General features: G+C 44.7%; 1 protein-coding gene across 1 annotated transcript in view; it reads right to left on the bottom strand.

The window, feature by feature from the left end:
- The window catches only part of MEGF6 (multiple EGF-like-domains 6), a gene marked incomplete at its 5' end in the record, with an annotated part of 83,086 nt that overhangs the window by 7,263 nt on the left and 52,751 nt on the right, over positions 1-23,072 (bottom strand). Inside the window, 10 exon segments of the mRNA XM_009866247.1 lie at positions 440-565; positions 1,412-1,540; positions 6,197-6,328; positions 7,371-7,499; positions 7,677-7,805; positions 8,953-9,078; positions 9,565-9,693; positions 11,852-11,980; positions 16,582-16,710; positions 22,674-22,802. Coding sequence (XP_009864549.1) covers positions 440-565; positions 1,412-1,540; positions 6,197-6,328; positions 7,371-7,499; positions 7,677-7,805; positions 8,953-9,078; positions 9,565-9,693; positions 11,852-11,980; positions 16,582-16,710; positions 22,674-22,802 — 1,287 coding nt within the window.

Below are 23,072 nucleotides of genomic sequence, written 5' to 3'. Positions count from 1 at the left end.
CCTATCTCCTCACTTGCCTTCCCTTCACATTTCCTCCTCTTGTGTTCCTCCCTTCGCCCCACTTCTCAACTCCTTCTCTTCAGCAAATCCTCTCCTTTCAACTTTTTCAACTCAAGCAATTCAACCCTAAATTTAGTCCCATCCATCCCTCCATCTTGCCCTCACACTCCTCACTACCCTTTTCCCCATCTTTATGTCCCGCGTGGGCTGCAGTCTCTGAAAGGATCCCCCAGTGCAAAGGGGCCGAGGGTGGTGGAGAAAATGGTCGAGATAAAGGATAAAGGCTGAGTGGCGGAGCTGAGAGGGACAGGATAAAATGTTATCAAGCAAAGGCATTGGGAATTACAATTACAAACAATGATTGGCGCTGAGTTTTATTTGCTGGTTGTTTTAAGCGTGTGCCCAAGTGACAAAATGACCTTGGGTCCCGCTTTGTTACCTTGCTGACAGCTGGGTCCCATTTGGCCGGGCCGACAGGTGCACTTGCCACTCCGTGGGTCACACTGACCTTTACCACACGCACAGAACAGGGCGCAGTCCTTCCCGTATCGGTTTTCAGGGCAAGCTGAAGGAAGCACAGCCTTTTGTTAAACACCCTGGGTATCCAGTTTTCATTCTTAATATAGGCAAAATCTTACAGGTAGAGTTGGCTTTGTTTTTATTCCAGCTAACGCACTTCAAAGCAACAACTGTGAAACCAAAACTCATCCAAAGACATGGCTGCTTAATCTTCAGAAAATTTACTTGTGGTTATAAATATAATCCATGGTTTCACAGGGAACATTTAGTAGGTTTCCTACCAAAAGAGATACAATTGCTGCTCATCCTTCCAGCTAAAGATGTCTTTTTCCTTCCTTAATATTGATGCTATCCCATGCCGGAGAGCAAAGCTCAAGCAACCAAACATGAAAACATTGTCTTGCTGTGAATAAGCTGAAGAGAACTTCACAGAGATCATAGCTTTGGAAATAGCACAGAAATTCAGCCACACAATTGAGCTCTGAAATAGAGGAGTAGGGTTGCCATGGAATCATCAGTTTTGCCATGACAAAACTTGATCTTTTCCAGATTTGTTGAAACTAATGACACCATAGTGTGAAGCAAAATATTGAGATAATTTCTCAACCTAGAAATTTTGGACAGGAAGAAGGAACCTGAGCAATTCATGCTGAGCTGGCCCTAGAAATAAATTGGGCAAGCAGGTTGTAATCCTGGGATGAGTGTCCTCGCTTCTACGCACGCAGAAGAGAGGGAAAATATTTTGCAAGAGATTTTTTACAAAGCTGGAATCCTGATTTGCAATTCAAGGAGGAGGTAGCTGGGATCTGTCTGTTTTTCTACTGACAAGTTCTTATGCAGATTATTCTCTCTGCTGTTTTTTGAAAGAAGAAGAACATGAATGTTGGCTTACTTTTACTACAGTCAGCTCCAATGAAACCAGGCGCGCAATCACAGGTTCCTGACACAGGGTCGCAGTGGCCTCCATTCAGGCATTTACAGGGGTTTTGGCAGCTTGACCCATAAGTACCTTTTGGACACCCTGTTTTAAAAGAACAGAACAGCAATCAGGCTATGCCGCTACTGGGCTTATTGCATTTCATGTCATAAGCACTTTGTTGCTCACAACTCAAATTATATTTTCATTTTCTAATTCTGATCACTTCTAGATGGCCAGGAGCAGGCACTGAGAAGCAGATGGTTGCTTCGGGCATCGTGCTCTGTGGGGCATCACTGACTTGCAATGGCAAACCCCTGGAGAGCTGGACCAACTGCTGCTGTTGAGCCTGGTCCAACTGCTCCTGGCTCTGCCTGCTCCTCCCATTCCTCACAGACAACTGTGGCCAGAAAAGCAAGCCCAGTTCTTCAGAGGTTTTCCTCTTGCATTTCTGTTCCAAAACAACCTGTTCACCCTTTCCCTGCTATGGCAGAGATGAGGCCCTGGTCTCTCTTTTTATTTGAGCATCAACAGCTTGGTTTGCCCGAGATGGTGAGAAGACATGAACCATCTCTGTCCTTTTTAGCGTGACCAGTTAGGGATACTGGGGCAGGTCTCATCTTTTAAAATTGTTAAAGTTGGAGAAAGTTTGTTTTCTCTATAATCTGCTCCTTCGCTTCACACTGGAATTGCTCTGGTACATCTGGTGGGCTATGGATGGCAGGCTGTGAAAACGTGGACATGACGTTAACACAGAATTTTGGAAGATGCCTTCTCAGAAGATAGGTACAGGAGAGAGAGGCTTTAAATGTAAAGCCAGAAAATTCTCTGAGGAAAAAAACCCAACAAAGCAGTTGTCTTTTTTTAATAACAAGAAGAAACACTAGTCCTGCATGGCTTGCTGAGCCTGTGATACACAGCAACAAGTTGCCTGTGAAAAGGTTTTCTAGGTGGTAGCACGTATTTCTGGTTTCTTCTCAGACAGCTAATGTTGACAAGGTGCTGAATACAAGGTCAAGAAGACATGAATGCATCTGCCATGCTAAGATTATGTTTTCAAGACACTGTTTAGAGTGATGGATGCTGGAACTGAGGGCAAGAACTGGGCAGAGCTGCCAGGCACACACTTCCAACAGGGTTGCCTTCAGAGACTCCGAACTCTGGAGATGTAGGTTATCCTCCTCATTTTCCAGTGTACTGGAAGAGGGAGAAGCTGGTGCTTTTAGAGCACCATGATCATCGCTGAACAGCTACGTTAGTGCTACTACCTCCACACGTCATTTCTTTGCTCCTTCCTTCCCCTGGCAAAAGGACAGCCTATGGCTACACTTTGGAAATCTGGCTGAATATATATTTGCACGTGTCTCCAAGCAACAGATCTCTCACAATCTGCGCATAAAGAGTTTTATATATTTTCTCTCTTCTCAGAGGCATGAAAACGTGGTCTGAGTGGCTGAAGAAATCTCTGGCTTGTTTGAACTACTCAGTAGAGAGGGAGAGCTTATGGTGAAGCTTTAAAGGGACGCCTTCTAAAATAAAACTGAAAATTGGCTTCTACTCAAATCAGGATAGCAGATCATCAGGACTAAACAGAAACACACTTTTATAACGTGCAGATACTCTCTTCAGCCCTTTTCAACCATAGCTTCTTCTCAATGAATACTTCATCATCAGTGCTTCCATCTGTCAGTACAGAAAATCTATTTCATGTGCAAACCCTGGCACCAAGGAGCGAGCCCGGCAACATCCATTTCATTGCCACCAAGACATGAAGCTAAGGACACACCCAGATTGAATGATTTAATTGAACTCTAAGTGAGTTTCTCTTCTCCTCTTCCCTTTCCTTTCAGTCATCATCTGGCTTTTCTCTTCTTTTTAATTCTCTTTCCCACACTCTCAAACACATTGCTTCTCCCTGGCAAAGCTTTCAGAGTTGTTCCTCAGCTCAAGATCAGCAAGAGCTGCTCCAGTACTGAGAGGGAAATGCAATTTTATTTACTCTTGCAGCATTATATTATGTTTTGATTCAGCAGAGAGCAGCAGAAGAAGGGCAAACACATCAGCCACGACTTTCACATGATTATTAGAGTAAGGCCATCTCATCTGTTACTACTTTGCAGAAGAACTTCTATGCAGTTAGCTAGGGTAATTTACACAGTGTCCTGCCTTTATAAAGAGGGTTAGCCTCTAACCACCAGTTATCTCATAAAGACATTTTCTAATTTAATGGTTTCCTGTGCATCTGACTTATGTTTTTCAGAGAACAACAGGAGCAGCAGCCAGATTTCAAACTCAGTTCCTGACTTTTTCCTTCTGGTTTGGGTGGGTTTGCCTTGACTAAGAGCTCCTAAATCTTTGCATGCACTAGAGCTTTTCTTCCCAATATTCTTAACTGCATTGTCAAAAAAATCACTTCCGAAGGATCCTGTTACTTACGGCTTGAAGGTGAAGCTGGTGAGATCTTTCTGGCTCAGGCTTCACCCAGCCCAGTAAATGCAGCACGGGGTTTTTTACCCATTACAACACCACTCAATGCTTTTTATTCATAACTTCCCTCAAGTAGATCTGACCGTTCACCGAGTTATGGACAATTGATGGGAACCTTATTGCTAGTCTGTCTGCTTCCTCCGGCTCCTGCCAAGAGACTGTTTCAGCTCTTCACTCCAAAATTTGAGAACACGAAAGCGTCGTTGCTCTTGGCTCCTGGAAATTTGACTTCCCAGCCAACTACACCTTTTATAGATACTTTCTTGAACCTTTTTTTGCAGCACTATAAATACAGCAACAGTCGCCAGAAACTGTTTCCAGCAGCATCCAACCACATGTTGACTGGACTGGAGCCCATTTCACATCTTTGGGAGCGGTTCCCTATGCTGGTTTTAATATTAGATCGAAAGCTTCTTCGTCCTGGAGCAGTCCCAGTTCTCCCAGTAGTGGGGATGGTAGGAACATGGAGTATTCCCACCAAAGCCATGCTGGCTGTCCTCAGTTATCAGAGAGTCACTTCAGAATCAGGTCTAAAATCTCTCACTCCACTCATCTAAACCTGAAAATAACTCATTCCATGTTTGTGTCTATCTATGCAATGGCCAGGGTGACACAGGGGAGAACAGGAAAAAAAACCCACAAAGATCAAATAAAAGCTTTCTTTCTTTGTGAACTTCATTATCTCTCTGGTAAACACTTAACAGAACTGTATTCATTAAGTGAGAGTTTGCTGTGCGAGATACTGTGTGATTTTGGAATCTAAGAGAACACAGCGCTGTGAAAGCTCACGTCTCATATGTTACAGGTTTAATCCAAGTCTGTGGCCAAATCCCTTCTGAATGGATCCAAACACAGATTTCATTTCGTAAGTAAATTCTTTTATATCAGCACAATTACTAATGTTTCAAACTTCAAAATTCTGAAATAAAATCTTCAGAATCCAAGCAAGCTGGAGGACATCTACTATAATCTATAGAGACTTAGTACCATACACACAAGTAATGACTGCTGAACGATTGCTATATAAAAGTAGCAGGCTAACCATGATTAAGTCCTTTAAAATGATGCTGTTAAATAGTTGATCTCCACTACTACTCTGCTATAATATTTATTATCATCTAATGTATAATGGATCCAGATGGCTCTTGCCTAGATATTGAAGGCTGGATTTCAATCTCTCTCACAGCGAGAACCGATGTACAAGAGGATGGAATCAATCCTTACATTTACATTTATATTTTAAAGAATAACTTGTGATGACACAGTGGTAATACAAATGCCCATGTCTAAAATGAGCCTCTTTCCTATTTCTACTCAAAGAATAAAGCGCAGGTGTAACCTTTACTAGAGAGACATATATTGCAGCCGGCCCTTGTATGCAAATTGTCACTCAAAAAAGCAAGCAAAACAAACAGAGCCATGCTAGATTCCTAAAAAAAGAACATCAGCCTTCACCAAAGAGGGAAAGACTGAGCTTGAAAGACAACTGCTTTTTCTTGATTTTCTTTTTTTTTCATTGTTGAAATGAGACTATTACAAGCCATGGAGTAAAAACAAAATTAAAGTAGTAAATAAAAGGGTAATTAGCTGTCTCCTTTATTGGATACTTTGGTATATGTTTATTATCAGTTGCCACATTCCACCAGAAACAACTTTACAGATGTCCTAAAATACCAGCACGCGGATCTGGGAATATTTTCTGTGATGGAGTGTTCGGCGAGTTGGCATTTTGTTCTCTACACTAGTCACCATTTTTCAATCCAGAGTAACAATTTGTTTAATTTGACTGCTCCTCAGAAGGCGCTACAACCAAAGTCACTTTATGAATCACTCAGATTTATTGTTGATCACAGCTTGTTGTTTCCTAATAACCATTTGTCCTCACTTGAGCACACAGATTTCAGGTAGCATTTTGGCCTAGGTATTCAGAAAGAGCCACACAATATCCAGATGAGAGGTGTAAATGCAGAGAATGATATTGATATTCTTCAGTGTGGCAAGAAATTGGAAAGAATTTAGCTTGTAAATTAGTCTGCTTCTTAAAAAAAAAAAAAATTTGGAAATTAATTCAAATTATAATTCAATTTTTTTTAAATTTATTTTTTAAAATCAACCTCTTGCAACACTACAGGTATTTTTATGATTGCAAATGAGCCTAATCTATGCTTACTCTATCAGTCAACGCTGAAGGTACCGACACAGATAAACTCAAAAGTACCAGCACGTGCTTCTGCATAACTTGGTCCTTGCTTAGAAAGTGGCAGAGATACTCACGAAGGTTGCAGCGGGCCCCGTGGAACCCCGGGCGGCACACACAGTCGCCGGTCGCTGGGTGACATTCCTCGTTCTCGGCAGAGCACTGACACACGCGGTTACAGTTCTTACCATACGTGCCCGGCGGACAAGCTTAGGGAAGAGGAAATGTAAACCAATAAATTAAATTTGTCTTGGTAAATATAGTGCTCAAACAAAGAGCGAGTTGAAATTTATTAAATAAAATCCCTGCCTACAGAATGACATTCTCCTCCGGGACTTTGGTTTTATTACATTTACTTGGGGGTTACTTCATTGCTTGATTTTGTTTCGTTCAGTCAATTTGTGCCCAACTGTCAAGGGCCAGATACAATTTTCTTGTCACTAGAAAAAATCATAGGGAAATGTCAGGTAAAATTGACTAAAATAACAGTATAATTCACGAGGGACCAGGCGTGTGGATAAAGACATTCTACCTTTTGCAGGGAGTTTAAACTCATAAAGCTGCTGTAGCACCAACATCCTCACAGGCTTCGTTTCGCCTGTTGACATCCACACTGCCTACAGGTTTTGGGCTTTCCACATCTAACTCTTACATCTTACTTCCATTAAGCTGCCCTGGTTGTGGGTCAGGATTTAGGAATCCTTGGTGGAGAATATGGGACACCAATGTCACTTCCCTTCATTCTTTTTCTGCTGTTGTTTTTCTTTTTGCTCAAGTGGTGCTCAGGGAAAACGTTAAGGAAGAACAAAGTCGGAATTATGCAGCTGCTTTCAAAAGCAGCTCCAGACGGCCAAACTCAACACTGAAGGAAAACTGGATAATGACATTTCCATGAGCTCTGATTCGATCTCTCACGGGTACAAGGCCAACAGAAAGCAGAGCTGCTGCTTTACTGCGGGCAGGAGTCGGGCTCCGCTGCCACCTCCTCAGCCTATTTAGGTGCAGTTTAGCCCCCACCAGCCTGGGAGCTGCAAATCTAGCGAGGGCAAATCCCACCAGCCCAAACAGCTCTGGGCACAGAGGTCACAACTGGCCAAACCATTTGGGTGAGCGACAAGCAACCCTCGTCCATCTTCACTGCGGTGAGGTTGCCGCCTCCTCCCTCTTCAGGCGCTGCATCTCCAGGGTTTTATTTAAGAAATCAATTTCTTAATTAATTCATGCATTTGCGTGTTCTTATGACAAACTTACTTTTCTCACAGCCGTGGCCGGTGAATCCCGGAGGACAGCCGCACTGGCCCGTCAGGTGGTGGCAGGGGGTACCCGCGGGACACCGGCACCGCTGGGCACAGCCTGCGCCGTGGCGGCCGGGCAAGCAAGCTGCAACAGGGCAACCGATCCTCGTTAGGGCACGAAGCAGGGCAGGATGGTGCAAAGCTACCCCCCATCCCCACAAGCACCTCCAGACCGACCCTACAGAGCAACGTGGGAGCGAAAGGATCCTGAACCTACGTGCCGACCTGAACCTTCCCCTGTGAACACCCAGCAAAGACTCACGTTTGTCACAGTGCCTCCCTCGCCAGCCCTTTTCACAGCGACACGCTCCAGTTTGATGGTGGCAGGAGAAGGCGTGCAGGCAGTCACAGCGCTCCTCGCATCGCTTGCCAAAAAATCCCGGCGGGCAGACTGCGAGGAGAAGCAGAGAGAGCAACAGGTCTTTGTGCTGCGCTGAGAGCATCCGTGACCAGCAAATGAGTTACTGCCGTTGATCTTGCACGTGGTAATGGATATTTAGAATACTGCATGCTCAGAGAATAGAATCACAGAATCATAGACTAGCCTAGGCTGGAAGGGACCTTAGAGATCACCTAGTCCAACCTCCCTCTCATGGGCAGGGACACCTCTCAACTAGATCAGGCAACACATACCATTGAAAGAGAATATATTAAAAATATTAAAAGCATTTAGCCCTAGCTACTAATGGGTCTGCACATGGAAGTCTGCAAAGACTCAGCCATAGCCTAGACTACAAATCTAGATGTTGCCTATAGAGCTGGCAGCTCCATTCACTTTTAGACAAACGTGCAGAGAGGCAGCTGTTTGAACAGTGAAAACATGCTGTGTCCATGTACTGCTTTCCACCCCACAGATCAAAGAGAAAACATGGCCTGAGGAAGAAGAAGGTGGGAAGGTGAAAGGCTTTATTGCTCACACCAGCGGCTGAGGCTCTGTAAGTCCTCAGCATCTCGGGAGACATCAGAAAAATCCTGCGGCTCGCACAAAACCACGGCACCTCAGCGGCCGAGCTGAAAGTACATTTCAAGTCACCCGATACCTACCGCTTGTGAGACTTCTATTTCGGTGATTTGCACGGATCTAAACCCATCAGACAGCTACGTCAAAACTTGGCAATCTGGCCCGCGTGCAAGATTGGTACAACCTGATCCGTTAGAGGCCAGTTTGCAGAGCTCCCCTCGATGACTTGCAGAGATGCAGCAGCATGTGGCTGATCTAGCAAACTCCTTACAACTCCCTCCATTTCACATGTTCTTCCTTGTACCCGTAAGGCAGAGAAATACCCTCATTTTCTTTGCAGGTAGGAGGAGACAAAATGATTTGGACAAGGATGTGTGTTTATGGTTGGGTAAGGAAATGCTTGCTGGGCTCCCGAGATACATGGTGAGTGCTCATACCACTATTACTTCTTATTGGCCTACAGAATACTGGAAAATTAAGTTACAAACTAAAACAAACTTCATCTTGTGGAGGCAGAAATGGCCAACTGCAGAAGAAAGCGTTAAAATAAAGCGTCCACAGAAGGAGCCACCCTTACCAACATCACAGCGGTCCCCAGTCCAGCCGGCGTGGCAGATGCATTTCCCTGAGTCCTGGTCACAAAGCCCATGGTGGCAGCTACAGTTCTGCTCACAGCCTTCGCCGAACCTCCCATCCCCACACTCTGAAACAAGACAGGGGAGACTGATGGGAGGCCAGGCTGGAGGGGCTCCAACGGGGGCACTCTTATGTCACTGAAATACAGTGAGCCACCCAAACTGGTCCTAAAAACCTTCACTGAGGGAGACTATGAAGCCTCCCTTGACAAAATTCTCTCAAAATACATAATTTTCCTCTTGGAGGATTTCTTTCATTATTTTTTTCTCCTCAAATTGAGTTATCACTTACCTTTCCTGTCCCCAAGGGACACAGAACAGCTTATTCCTCTCATTTGTCCAGCAAGTTTCCATCCCTACACTCAAGTGCCAATAACATACCTCCCTCCATTCTTTTCATCTCTGACCAAACAACCCCAATTTTGTCAACATCAGTGCTCTCCAGCCCTCTGCCCCTCTCTTTCGCTCTTTTTTTCCAAGCTGCCTCAATCCAGACCTCACCAGAACTGAATTTCCTTGCAGAGTGAAGGAATGGAGGATGTGATGAGACTCACCTCGCTCACAGGCCATCCCTGTCCAACCCTGGGGACACTGGCACTCGCCCATCACACGGTCACATGTCGCCCGGCCGTGGCAGATGCAACGCTGTAGGCAGTTCGCACCAAACCAGCCGGGAGGACAGGCTGCGAAGAAGAGGCAGGACAAAAGCTTTCCATTAAGAAGGGCAGGAGAAGGGTGCAGGTTAAGGTTTAGGTCTGTTTAGTTTGAGGAAGAGGAGGCTGAGGGGAGACCTCATCACTCTCTACAACTACCTGAAAGGACATTGTGGAGAGGTTGGTGCTTGTCTCTTTTCTCGGGTAATTAGTGACAGAACTAGAGGGAATGGCTTCAAGCTTAAACAAGGTAGGTTTAGACTAGACACTAGGAAGAAGTTCCTCATGGAAAGAGTTGTAGAATATTGGAACAGGCTGCCCAGGGAGGTGGTTGAGTCGCCATCCCTGGATGCGTGTAAGCATTGCTTGGATGTCGTGTTGCGTGATATGGCCTAGGGGTGAATTTGCAAGCAGGGTTAATGGTTGGACTCGATGATCCCAAGGGTCTTTTCCAACCTGGATGATTCTGTGATTAAACAGTCCTTCTTGCCCCAGTCATCGGGGAGATGCTGTGGGAGGTACAATCGAGTGAAAATAGGGTCATGACTGATAAGGAATTACACAGAGCAATGTAAAACCGGGCTGGGAACAAAATAGGCGATGAAGTGCACTATCTATGACCCACCAAACAGCCTCAAGACTCTCTGTACTTACAAAAAGCACCTCTTGGTTCCTACCAGCTTTCTGAACACCACAGAGCAGAATTATTGATTTCCCTGTTTTAATAATTTCTTTGTAAACTCCTCTTAAAACCACAACTCCTTTTCCAATTAATCCTGCTAACTGCAGCCGGCTAATGACACTTCACAGTTTACTTAATTTTAATTAAGCACGTTCATTAACTCCCATCACAACTACTTCCTACGGAGAGGACCTAGTTTTTCGGCACCAAAAACACACGTCTCTGTCACACACAGGAATGGCACCTTTTAACGCTGTTAACAGGAGCACGTTCTGCCTCTGCAAAAGCACAGTCACCAGAGGATGGCTTGCTCCCAGTCTCACACATTTATTCTACCTCCTTATTTCCAAAGAAAAAAGAAATCCCCAAAAGTATCATTAAAGAAAAAGGGGTATCTTTGACAATGTCATCATGTTTGACAACAGCTTTTTTAACTTTTGCTTTGGCTCTTTGCATTCAAGGTCTTCATGCAAACCTGAAAATACATCTGACAATACATGTCATACCTGTTATCGAGAACAGTTTGGTGCCTTCCCAATTGCTTAGTTCTTTGTGGGAAGAGCTCTTCATATTAGGTTTTAGACTTAAGTTCTTTTAAACTTACTTAAGTTCTTCACCCTGAGGGTGGGGAGGCACTGGAACAGGTTGCCCAGGGAAGTTGTGGATGCTCCATACCTGGAAGTGTTTAAGGCCAGGTTGGATGGAGCCTGGAGCCTAGAAGATGTCCCTGCCAGGGCAGGGGGCTTGGAACTAGATGATCTTTGAGATCCCTTCCAGCCCAAATCATTCTATGATTCACATATTCTTCTATCTCCTTTCCCTAACTGTCCTTTCAAGATGCTGAAGGAGCACCCAGAAGCAGCATCCCCAGTCCCGTGGCCCTGCTTACAGAGTGAGGTTTCTCTATAAAAAAGAACCTTCTGCAATGGGACAGACCTTTTCCAGCAGCTTGGATGCAGGGGATTAGGACGTGTAACATAAGCCTCAGAGCAGCCTTTCCTTGCCAGCCTCTTTTCTTAAGGCTCCTTGGAGTTGGGCTTGTGTTTCGGTCACATGTATCGGTCTGGCTGCCAAGGCTGGAAGCCCTGATGCCTTTCACACGGTCTGGATTTATGTCTAGAAGAGCGTATGGTAATGCCGAGGATCAGCTGGGCACACGGGAGAGTAAAGCAGGCCACAGGAAAGAAACAGTTTGGTTTCAGTGTCATAAATGGGAGTTTTTATGGACATTTTCTCTCTTAATCATCCAGCCTTCAAAACCAGCCCTCTTTCCAGTTTATGACCGTTTCAGCCCCCTCTGCCCCATGAACACCGAGCTCCTACAGCCAGCCCCTGCAACACGGCGTCACAGATTTATTTAATGGACCGATCGCATAATTGCGTGAATCCAAAACCAACGACAACACAGGGCAACGAGCTGGTAATTAAAATACCAATGAAGCCCTCCTGAGCAGCTTTTTTTTCCTCCTATAATCCTCTGCGAGGGCTTCGAATTTCTGACTGTACCTTCTTGGCAGGTGGCTCCTTTCCACCCCGGGCTACAAAGGCACATCCCGGTTACGTGATGACAGAGCGCTCCGTTGTGACAGCGACAAGCGTGGCTGCAGCCTGGCCCATAGGTGTTCCCCTGGCAGGCTGCAATGACAGAAATCCATAAAACCCCATCAGGAAGCATCAAAGGAAGCATCGCCCGGAGCAAACCTGAGACACAACCCAGCACCAGGGAAATCAGTTTGGAACCGTCTTCCGACAACACACGTTTCACATGATAAGGGTGCCTAAGCCCATATATTAACCATCCCCGATACTAAATAATGTGGCTTCAAAATACGTATCGTAGCACGGTCTGAAAAGGTTTTTATCGAAGGGCAGGATCGCTCAGGTGATGGATCAGCTGCCATCCCCTGCCCTGGGGAATGTCTTTGTGCTAAACTAATGGTCCAGCAGAACCACCAGCCTGACAGCCCAGGTATTTATTTGCATCCTGGTAAGAGAACTGACAACTTCATTGTTTTCAGTGCTCATTTTTCACGGCTGGATGCCTCCGCTCACCCAGAATCTCTTTTCTTTGGTCAGAGAGGGGTGATATTTTCTCCACATTCAGTTAAGCAGCTGGCTCCCAGGTGAAAACTTAACGCAGTCACCTCACAGCCGTACCGCAGCTCCGTGTGCAGTGCTGCCGCCCGTGAAAAATGGCAGCAATAAAACTCCTGCAATCTCAAATCGCGCTGGAGATTTGGATAGCGTTAAATGGTGGAAAACAGACAGTACCGCTACCCTGTGTTCTTCAGGTATCGCCCAAAAAATACAAAGTGAGAGGACCAAGTTGGACGGCCTCCTTGCACAGCTCCTCCGCCCGCTTTGCCAACGCTCTCCTCCAGTCGTACAAAGCTGCCAGAGCTCCTCATCCTGGCAGTGCTGCTGGCGTGCACTGGAAAGGCAAAACAACGCCTCGATCCAGAAAAGTGTCCTGCACTTGCTGCATGTGATGTCTCCCAGAATCAGACCCAAATGACACCTTTTCACCCTCTTTCCTTTTGAGGGTTGAACAAGACGCAGCGCTGCAGGATGACGCGTCCGTGGGGACCAAAGGGAGGCGCGAAACCACGGGGACCCTCAGGAGTGAACTTGGTGGACGGTATCTGACCCATTTGCACCCCTTCTCTTCCCATCCGAGGATTTCCAGCTTCCCGACATGGTTCTCACAGACACCATTTCTCCCTGGACAATTTTTGTCATCGCTTGGACGCCATCCACGTTGAAACCACAAGAAAGCGCAGGAGCTCAGTCCCATCACAGTTAAAAGTTTGTTCTGCAAATGAGGCTTGGTTGCCAAGTTAAAAGTTCAGCCCATCCTACAGAGCTCTGGCTCAGTTTTGGGAGCAGAACTAAATATTTCCACAATACAGACCAGAACTATATCATAACCAAGCCAAAGGAAAAACGAGCTCATAACCAGGTCCTCTGACTGGTTACCAGTGGTTTGTGGGATGTTTTTGGAGTATGCATGCAAAGAGCTCTTGCTACGCTTATCGAGAAGACAAGAGTGCTCCAGTGAAAATTCTGATAAGAAAGCAGAATTTTCTGGAGAAGAAAATTTTAATTATTCTACTGGACGTGTACAAACTATTTTAGCCTCTCTGTAGGACAATCCTGAATACCAAAGTACTCTTCTGAAAATTAAGATAGCAACTAATATATTGCAGCTGTTGTATGAAGTTCCACAACTGCATGTACAAACATCCCTGGGTCTTTTACCCTTTCTTTATGGAAAGGGAAGAAGGAAAAGAAAGGTAATACTAATACTACTACTAATAATAATAATCATAACAACAACAACAAAAATATTATAATATTCTTCCTGGTTCAAAAATTTCCTCTCAGTGCATTTCCTCTGTAAGAGAAGGATGTATTTGTTTCCAGTCTTTAAAATACCTTTTTGAACGCAGAGTAAGAAACACTGGAGATTTTTTTCCAGACTTGGAAGTCACAAGTCATCAAAAGTGTCAGGGAACACAGGGAAATGACAGGCACTAAGACTATGTGGTGCCCAGAAGCTTTAATTTCATGCAGCTACTGGGGATTAATTTCTCCAAAATGAAGCTTTGGCTTTAGGAAAACAGGGAATTTGCAAAGTCAAGTGCTCCCACACCACGAAACATCAAATCTCTGGTTATCAGCATCCCTGAGCAGAGGCTCTGGCAGAGTCCATCTTTCTGTACTCATTTATTTTGCAAACCAGTCCGGGCTGTTTTGGTTTTTGGTTTTTTTTAACCACAAGAAACTGCTTCTGCAAAGATCACGCTGAGCTCCAACAGCTCCAGAACTAAGTGGTTTTAGTACTAATATAATTAGGGCAAAATGCAGATGCTGAATTGTGTTCACCTTCCACAGACCATACGCTACATGAAATTTTGGGGGGGCTTGGGGTTTGCTTTCTTTTGGGACAGCAAAATTTGGAGAAGTTGGTATACAAAAGGAAGGTTACATCTCTGGCACAAACTGCTGCCAAATGTCAAGTCCTCACTTCTGTATCACTGTATGAGGCACCATGTCACTCAATGAAAGAGTTTATTTTGAAAAGAATAAAATAAATAGGCAACATACTTTTCCTAAACCACTTTCTTGGAAGCCTAAAATATCTTAGGCTCAAAACAAAACCCCCCAAAATTGCCAAATGCAAACTTAAGCTGAGGCAGACCTTGCTTGGCAGATTTCATCACAGATTAATATAATTCATTTAGAACCAATTGAAAAACACAGTCTTGTAGTGGAAAGTGTTAGGCACTTTCAACAAAAGGCATTACTGCTTGTATTGCCCATAATTAGATAGCAGTGTATAAAACACAGTGCACGGCCGGCTTAAGATCAATTCAAACCCCATAATGTCAAAATTATTCTGCAATATCCTCCAGCACATTGCCTGCAATCTGATTACTTGCACACAAGCATTGTCCTTCCAGCTGCTAGAGCTGGTGAGTCCCAGGAGCCATCAAGGTGAATATTAAACACCCAACAAGGGTGGGGAGTGGTGAGCTGGCACCTCCGACCCATGGTCACCTTACTCAGAGTGGCATTAGAGCACCACGGCCAAGGTCCATTCTTAAAATAAAAATTAAGATTCACCTTGTGGCAAGAAAAAAGGAGGTTAACCCTTTCCACTGTTAACAGACTTTGCTCTTTTACTTACAGGCAAACAAGACCTTGGAGGTTTTGGCATCTTCAAAAGCACGAGGAATAAATCAACGTGGCATAAAGCCCTAATGGCTGCAGCACAAGAGAATTAATAGGGTGGGGTTTTTTTGTCCTGCAAGGGGGGCACAGAAAGCTGTTGACATAGAGCTGCACTTCTTAACTGAATTTAATGAAACACATAGGAACAATCCCTAATGCCGTCAAAGGAGTGGGGAAGGGCTGAGGTGACACATTGCTAATGCCGCGGCTGCAGGGAGATACAAGTGGGCTGCGACCAGGAAGCAAACCTTGTGCCTGTTCCACAGCACCTCTTCTGCTCTGCAGTACGGCTTTGCACTTATTTCACGGTCCGCACGTTCACCTACGCTCACCGGGCAGTATCACCACCACCATCCTCAGGTGGCTGGAGATGGGGAGCCAAGCATTCCCACTGGAGGGCTGTGAGGAGGCAAGGACTGCACCAGTGGGATGTTTGCAGAACTATCCCCAAAGTGGAAAGATTCACCAATGTTGACCCTCCTATTAATTGAAAGAGTAGGAGATTTTGCAGGAGAAGCCCTTTCAGCAGCCAGGCTGTGTTGTGTCGTGGGGTCAATCAAGGAAAAATATTATGAAGAGCAAGCGCAGCCATCAAACAGGGAGGATTATAACATGATGTATGGCTGGAGAATAGAGTTTTTTCAATACAAGTATAATTTCTCTGTTTTCTACATAATTTTCTATTGCAGAGATCTTCGACCTGCAGATTAAAGAAGCTTTATGAAAGTGTTCACTAACAATGAAAGTTGGCTGCTTGTGCAGCTGCTTTGCATCCCAGCTCTACAACCCAGTCCTGCCGACGGCAGCCCTATTTTCAGAAGGAAGTACAGACCATGACATCATCCCAAAGTGAAACTAGGAAGTTGAGAGGCTAAAATCTGAAAATCTTAAAAAACCCAAACCTATTTGCCAAATTTTGCAAAGAGGCTTGGTGATCTCCACATCTAATGCCATTTAGCTGAAGAAAATATCCCAATTTCCTGTGATACTTGGTGAACCAATTCTCATAGGAGTCAATTTTATACAGGCATACACACGAACATACAAAAAATAATCCTTATTAGCTTAAAGACTGTGGGATAATCCATACTTGTGAAAATCTAGGAAGTTGGCTTTTTCTTTAAAACAAATAACTTTTATAAGAATTAGTTAAAAAACCCTTTTGTCATGCTCAAATAATGAAATTGTCCCAGCACTGATTTTTCCACTTTGTGCAAGTAACCTGTCACTTTCTAATTGACAATGAGATACACCAGAAACTGAGACAAAGCGTTGCATATCCCTTCATGATGCGCAAAAATAAAAAGCAGAGATTCATCAGTGGCAGGAGATGGTTCTGCTATTTAAAAACTGATGCTTATAATGTCTGACAAGTGCCAACTTGTCAGTTTTGGGGTTTTTTTTAAAAGAAAGAAGTTGATTATTTGCACAGCTACCCAAAATCGTTCCCTTTTTTTGGCAGCTTTGGAAAGGAAGGTGTCCCTGGTCGAGCCTGTACGTACGCTGCTGGCAGGTCTCTCCCAGCCAGCCTGGGAGGCAGCGGCAGGTTCCCAGGACGTGGTCGCAGCCGGCAGCGTTCTTGCACTTGCACACCTGGTGGCAGTCAAGCCCAAAGAATCCGTCTGGACAAGCTGAAAATACAAAATATTCATTTTTAGCAGAGTTCTTGTTTCTTTTTTCTTTTTTTGGGGATATAAACTCTAACTCAGAGGTCCGAAAACCTGGGGTGCTGCTTGTCTTTCCAGGGATGCTTTGTCACATGTCACTGTGACTACACTCAAGAGCCAAAGTGGCTTCAACGGTGAAGCCTGCACGGTTCTGCTGCGTGCATCTCAGAAAAAGGAGACCCATTTTACACAAGCAACAGATTTCTGCATAGAAAATCATGGCTGAGAATATTGAAAAGCCATAAAACAGGAGAAAGAACAGATCTGGATTCAGGCAAGCCAGTACTTGCTGTTCTGTAAGGGACAGAGGAAAAAGGAAGGACTATGGGGCCATCCCTGGTGACCTCCCTGCCTTCTGAAATACAAAACTTCAGATGCATCTACTCTCCCGACACTTTTCTAAAGATATATTTTTTTTAACAGTGAATATAAGGCACACTGTTGTGGTTCAGTGGCGAAATGAAAACCTGGCAAAGAGAACGAATAGAGGAAACCAAGACAAATTAAATGCAGCAAAACAGCTTCAGCAAGCTTAAGGAGCTCAGTATCTGCATCTAGGACCCAAAAGGAGGAGCAGCCCCATGGACTCGGTTTACACCTCTACTAGTGTTGACACCAGTTAAAATAAGCCACCAGTCCCTGTCAGTCGGCCACATCATACCCAAAAAGCTGCAGTACGTTAAGGTTGCTATGTAGAGTTAAAAAATAAATAAATTAGGAATTATGTTGTCTGTGTAGCCTTAATTTAAGCTCTCTGCATATCTCTGTGTGTGTAAGTACATGTATAATTACATTATACTAAATAATAAATCTATTGATGCACAATTGTACATCATTCCTTCCACAGAACTTCTGAATCCCTCAATCTCTGGAGCAACAGTGTTCATTAAATAATCAGTTATTCGATAAAATGTAGCTCTTCGTCCCCCTGTTCAGTATAAACTTCTGTCTAAAACCTGATCCTCACACCTCTACCAGGAAATCAGAACGACTGGTTTCCCAACAGAGCCTTATAACAATTATCATCATACATATGGCCCTCCACAACCATATCACAGATCTCTACCAGGTCAGAACGACACCGTTACCCAGTCAGTTTGTACTGCCTCTTCCTGAAATGTAGATGCAATCCTGTGGCAGAAAGCCCTCCCCTGTCTGCTTTGGCTGCAGGTGGGAGCACATTCGGTATCTGTAGGTACAGGCAAACCTGACCCTTTAGGCAGCGAGGGCGGTAGCATAACTCACTGCAGCATCTGCTCCGGCTTCTCCACTCTCAGAGCTCCTGCTCAGCTCAGACTAGTAGATACGGTTGTTTCACCAACTCAGAATCAAAAGGCTGCTCTTCCCTTCATCCTGCCCAGACTGCAGCTTCTTCTCCGGCATTAAGGAGTTGAGGCTTACACCACTTTCCAAGCATGTGCTGTCTCAGAAAACAGAGAAGTGCCTCATACTGACATAAAACTGTAAAGGCATCCATCAGTCTCTGCTCGGTTCATACCGAGGAGAGAGCTGTTACCAAGTTGTAAGGAAGAGACACCAGCATGTGGCTTCAATTTTTATGTCCTTATTTATTATGCTTCAGTAGCGTGTATGGCACAGCATACAAGAAAGGAGTTCTCCTCCTTAACCCAAGGTGACTTCAAAGGCTGACAAAGTTTTCTTTTGTTCAGTGCAGGGACTACACAGCATTGTCAGCTACTCCTAGACATGCACAGTATTTACTTTTCCCTTTTATCTTTTTAAAAACAGAAATCTTGCCGGGCTACCTTATGATAATGATTAACTGCTGGAATCCCAAGAGAGAAGCCCCGTCAGTCTGTCCCGCGGCAGCACTGATTTAGACAGTAGTTCAAATGCAGACTTCGAGTGCTACACTTCACAGGGGCTATACCTTGCTGTTATTAATGCATCAGCTAACAAACACATTGCAGGAAAAGTCTGAGGCTCCTGCTGCCTCGAATTCATGGGATAATTGTGTGGCATTCTGGGATATTCAGTCAGATCAAGCAGCAAACTGGATAATTCTTCTGCCGGCCTGATCCCGTAACCGGACTCGTGCCCCAAGTCACACAAAACACACCAGCGCGGTGGGGAACGGAATTAAACCAAATAACAGTGCAGTGAAGACAACTGCAGAAGCAGCAGATGCTCAGCACTTCACAGAATGAGACCAATTCTAACAATTGCCTTCCCAAACAGGAGCAGAGCAACCCAGGACATGGCAGACCGACCCATCTTGCTCGGTGAATGCATTTATTACAAAAAAGATTGTTTGTGGGGGGTCAGGGCTTTTGCTTTTCTGGGTTTCTTTTCTTTTTTTACTTGCCTGTTTAGCTACAAGTGCATTAAAACCAAACCCCTGCAGCAGTGGGTGATCACAATAAGCATCTTTTCTAGAGAAAATGATACTCACATTATCTATGCTTTAACAGCATAAAGCAAGGACATGCAAAGCCATCTTGTGTAGGATCACTGCTTTGCACAGTCCAGGATTGCAGAGGCACTATCTACTGCTTCAGTTTAGGAACAGCCAGAACCTCACATGTGCTTCGGATACCTCCTCCCCAGGCACGGAACATTCTCCTTTCACAGGGAAATACATCTAGGGGCATTGCTAGCAGCATCATTCGCAAAGAACCTCCTAAAATGATTCATTTTTCCTTTGATGCTAGATCTTGTGAGGAACCATACAGAAAGTGTTCTAGTTGTATCATCTGCTGCTTTCAAGAAAATGCAAAGGAAGACTTTCCTAGGCTGTTTGGAGGGCCTACAAACATTTCTTACTATTTTGTTTTCAGTCTCACTTGCAAGTATTAGCTACTCTGCTCCATTTGCAGCTCTTTTGAAAGAATGAAAAGATTCACCAGGTTCATTTTTCCAATGGACTGAGCAGAGCTGAAAGACGGAACAGGCAGGCAGTACCTTTAGAAAAAATCTGATTTTCTTTCAGGAAGTGGCTCGACAGCTTTATTCTCACTCATTATTATTAGATGTGATCACACCACTACTGGAGAGGCAGCACTACGACTGAGTGATAGCGGGTGGAGAGAAAGAACAGCTGACTTGGAGCAGAACTGAGATGCTGATGGACAGACAAAAGTACTTTGAAGAGTGCGAGCTCTGCCGGCAGCATCCTGCTGCTGAGAGCACAGAAGTCTGTCCAACTCCCGAATAATTCACAGCAAGGTCTCATGAAACAACAACCCGGAGCAACAGGATCTCCTGCTGCTGCTTAGCTTGGAAACTGCCCCGTGCTGATGGATGATGATGTGGTTTTGGCTGTTACCTGTATTTCTGTCAGGCGATAAGTCTAAGTATGTACCAGTTTGCAGTGAATATTGCAAATATCTTCCAAGCCACGGCGCTGTGCTGTCCCCATTCTTCACCCTCTTTTCAGAGAACACTGCAGCACATACAAAGTCTTGGGTCCTATCTCCAAAATATGCAAGCCCGTAGAACTGAAATGTTTGCCTTGTTTCAGTTAAAACGAAAATATGACGAAAGCACCACCCCTGCCTCAAACACCATAGCACTCTCAAGCATGATACAAGGTGCTTTTCCCCTAGGTTGGCTGCCTTGCCAGGGGATGAACACCAGTTACAGGCCAGGACGCCGCATGTCAGCTGGTAACGCGACTGCTCAAAATGTCAAACACAGGCTCACTTGACCAAAGTGCCATAAATCCTCCAAGAACTTTCTACAGCCGTCAGTGTGCATCCACAGGGGCAGCTTAAGCTGGATAAGCCTGGTTAACTTCACCAAAAAGACAGATACCACGAAAGCCCAATGCTGAGACTTAGCAAGGGCTAAGATTACATTAACAGTGCTAATAAACAATTAGAAGAGATTATGGAAATTTGTGGCAAATAAAGAACTTGGAAATGGCCACTGAAGTGGCGTTTTGCAACAGGGGCTGGCACGTAAACCTATGAAGCCCTATTTCATACTGAAGGTAGTAAATCAATGGAAAGTAACAGCCGTACCTTGTTACCACCTGAAAAAAAAAAGAAAAATCAATCCCAAAAAAACCCCAAAGACAATTTTTGAGACTTCTGCGATTTCAACTTGAATCTGCATCCCACACTGTCATAATGCAACGCACCAGAGGCAACGACCACAAGTTGAAATCTGTTCATTGTGCCAGGGTGGTATTAATATGAATTATTAATACTAATCGATACTAGATTTCATAAGGTCTGTCTTCCCCTAGGACTCTGACCTTAGAAGGCTGTAAAAGTTGCCGTTCCAACATTTGTGTGAGTATGGAAAAACTCTTCCAGGATCAGAGGTATGTGAGAAGTCCAAAGCAACTCAGCTGCACTGGGTCTCAAGCTCTGCGTTCTTGTCTGCAAGGCACAGAGCTTGGCTGACGTGGGTGGATTGCCGAGAGGATGGCAAAAAGCACATCCCTGCCAGAAGGAAACCCTGCCAGCCTCGGAGTCACTAAAAACAGAAGTGCTACAGCTCCTCAGAGAAAGGTGCCAGGAAGGTTCTACCAAGGGCAAACCACCCACGCGTTTTCCTCCCTCTTCACCATGTGGAAGCAGCCAAACCATTCTGGCTGAAATTTTCTATGTGAAAAGGCAGCAGAGGTCAACCCAGAGCAAACACCCCGCCTGCTTGAGAGAAAACATGTAGAAAACAGGGTCTAATTTCTACCCTCCTCTCCACAATCTTCTTTCAGGAATTAAAAAAGATAAAAATGTCCAACGTGACTGATTTGGAAGCTCGGACCAGGCTTCTCCATAATGCTTACACCTACTTTGGCAAAAGGTATTGAGCCTCTTTGCCCTCATTTTGATTCGTGCTGGGATGAACAGATTTACACCACAACACAGTGAATCATATTGTTCCTCCAATTAAAAAAAAAAAAAAAGAAAAAAGCTTAGGAAAGCAGAGTTCAAGCAAATCATTTTAAGGAAAGACATAGTGGAGATACCATAAGTTATGAGGCACGCTTTGCAGCAGAATCCTGAGCAGAGTATTTATTTTGTGGAATAATTCCTGCTAGGAATGAGAGGGGAACAACAAGCAATCTCTGAACTCCAGTCAGTTTTGCTGCATTGCTGGCCAGGCTGTGGAGCAGCTCCTTTCCCGTCAGAGGGCAGTAGCTGCCTGCGAGCGCTGCTGCTTCCCTGTAAAGTGGCTGATAAAGCTGCTCTCCTGAAAAAATAATTGTGACTCTGGTTTAATGATCACCAGTTGTAGAATCTTCAGTCACTTACACTTAAATAACTTTCAAAACGTCTGGCTGACTACGTGCTGTTTCTGTTGCATTCAAGGCCGTATTTATTAGGACCTGCACGATGATGCAGCATGACAGCAACTTCAGAGAACACCACAAACTGACTCACAAAAACGTTTCTGGGGACTCCTGTCCCACCTTTCCAAAGCTTTACCAAATGATCAGGTAATAGAAAATGTCCTGTTGGATTTATTAAAGCTAAAAGTACATCTAATCCAGAAGAGCTCCTTCTGGATGATGTACAGATCCCCATGTTTTTTCACTAAAACGTTTCAGAGAGGCACTAGGGACAAGAAGGTGTCAGGCAGGACAAGCATCTTTCTGCTCAGTGTTCAGATAGTACGACCCCGCTCACAAAGAGAGTCTGCATAAAGATGTGATATAGCAAGAGTCTTAAGCATGTATCTAATTTTAACCACGATCAAACATACGCTCAGCATATGTTTAAACGCATTTAAAGCATTTCACCAGCTAGGCACCTGGTGAAACACTTCGCTGAGTGAGGGTGGAAGCGCACAGCTCAGTATCATCTCCCGATTAAATCCAACAATTCATTTATGTCGGGTGCTGGCAATTATAAAACCAGCTCTTTGCATTAAAAAAAACCCCAAACAAATACAAACCAAACCAAAACACCAAACATATGCATAAACCTGAAAGCTACCAGAGGGAGCAGCAGCACCTTTTTCACACAAGGTTCCCGTCCATCCCGCCGCGCAGGTACAGGCTCCGCTGACGTGGTCGCAGGCAGCTCCGTGCTGGCACTGGCAGCGGCGCTCGCAGCTTGGGCCAAAGCTTCCCTCAGGGCATCCTGCGGTGAAGGAATAGAAACCAGGTGATCGGTTAGTTCTGGAGCAGATCAGGGATCAACGGGGAAATTTTAGACATGTGGGAATGCTTGCTTTTCGCAAAAGAGGCGAGACCTACAGGCAATGCCTTAAAACCAACAGCATTAGGTGTTCCCCTTGGGGTGCCGGTAACCTGGGCTGTTTATTAAGATCTATTTTAGAAAAAACACCAGGGTGTTGAAAGTCCACATTCTGCACAGAAAACCAGTATCATCTGATAGTTGCAAAGGCCG

Source organism: Apaloderma vittatum, unplaced genomic scaffold, assembly GCF_000703405.1.
Source record: "Apaloderma vittatum isolate BGI_N311 unplaced genomic scaffold, ASM70340v1 scaffold9023, whole genome shotgun sequence".
Taxonomy (NCBI): domain Eukaryota; kingdom Metazoa; phylum Chordata; class Aves; order Trogoniformes; family Trogonidae; genus Apaloderma; species Apaloderma vittatum.
This window is presented reverse-complemented; position numbering and strand designations above follow the sequence as displayed.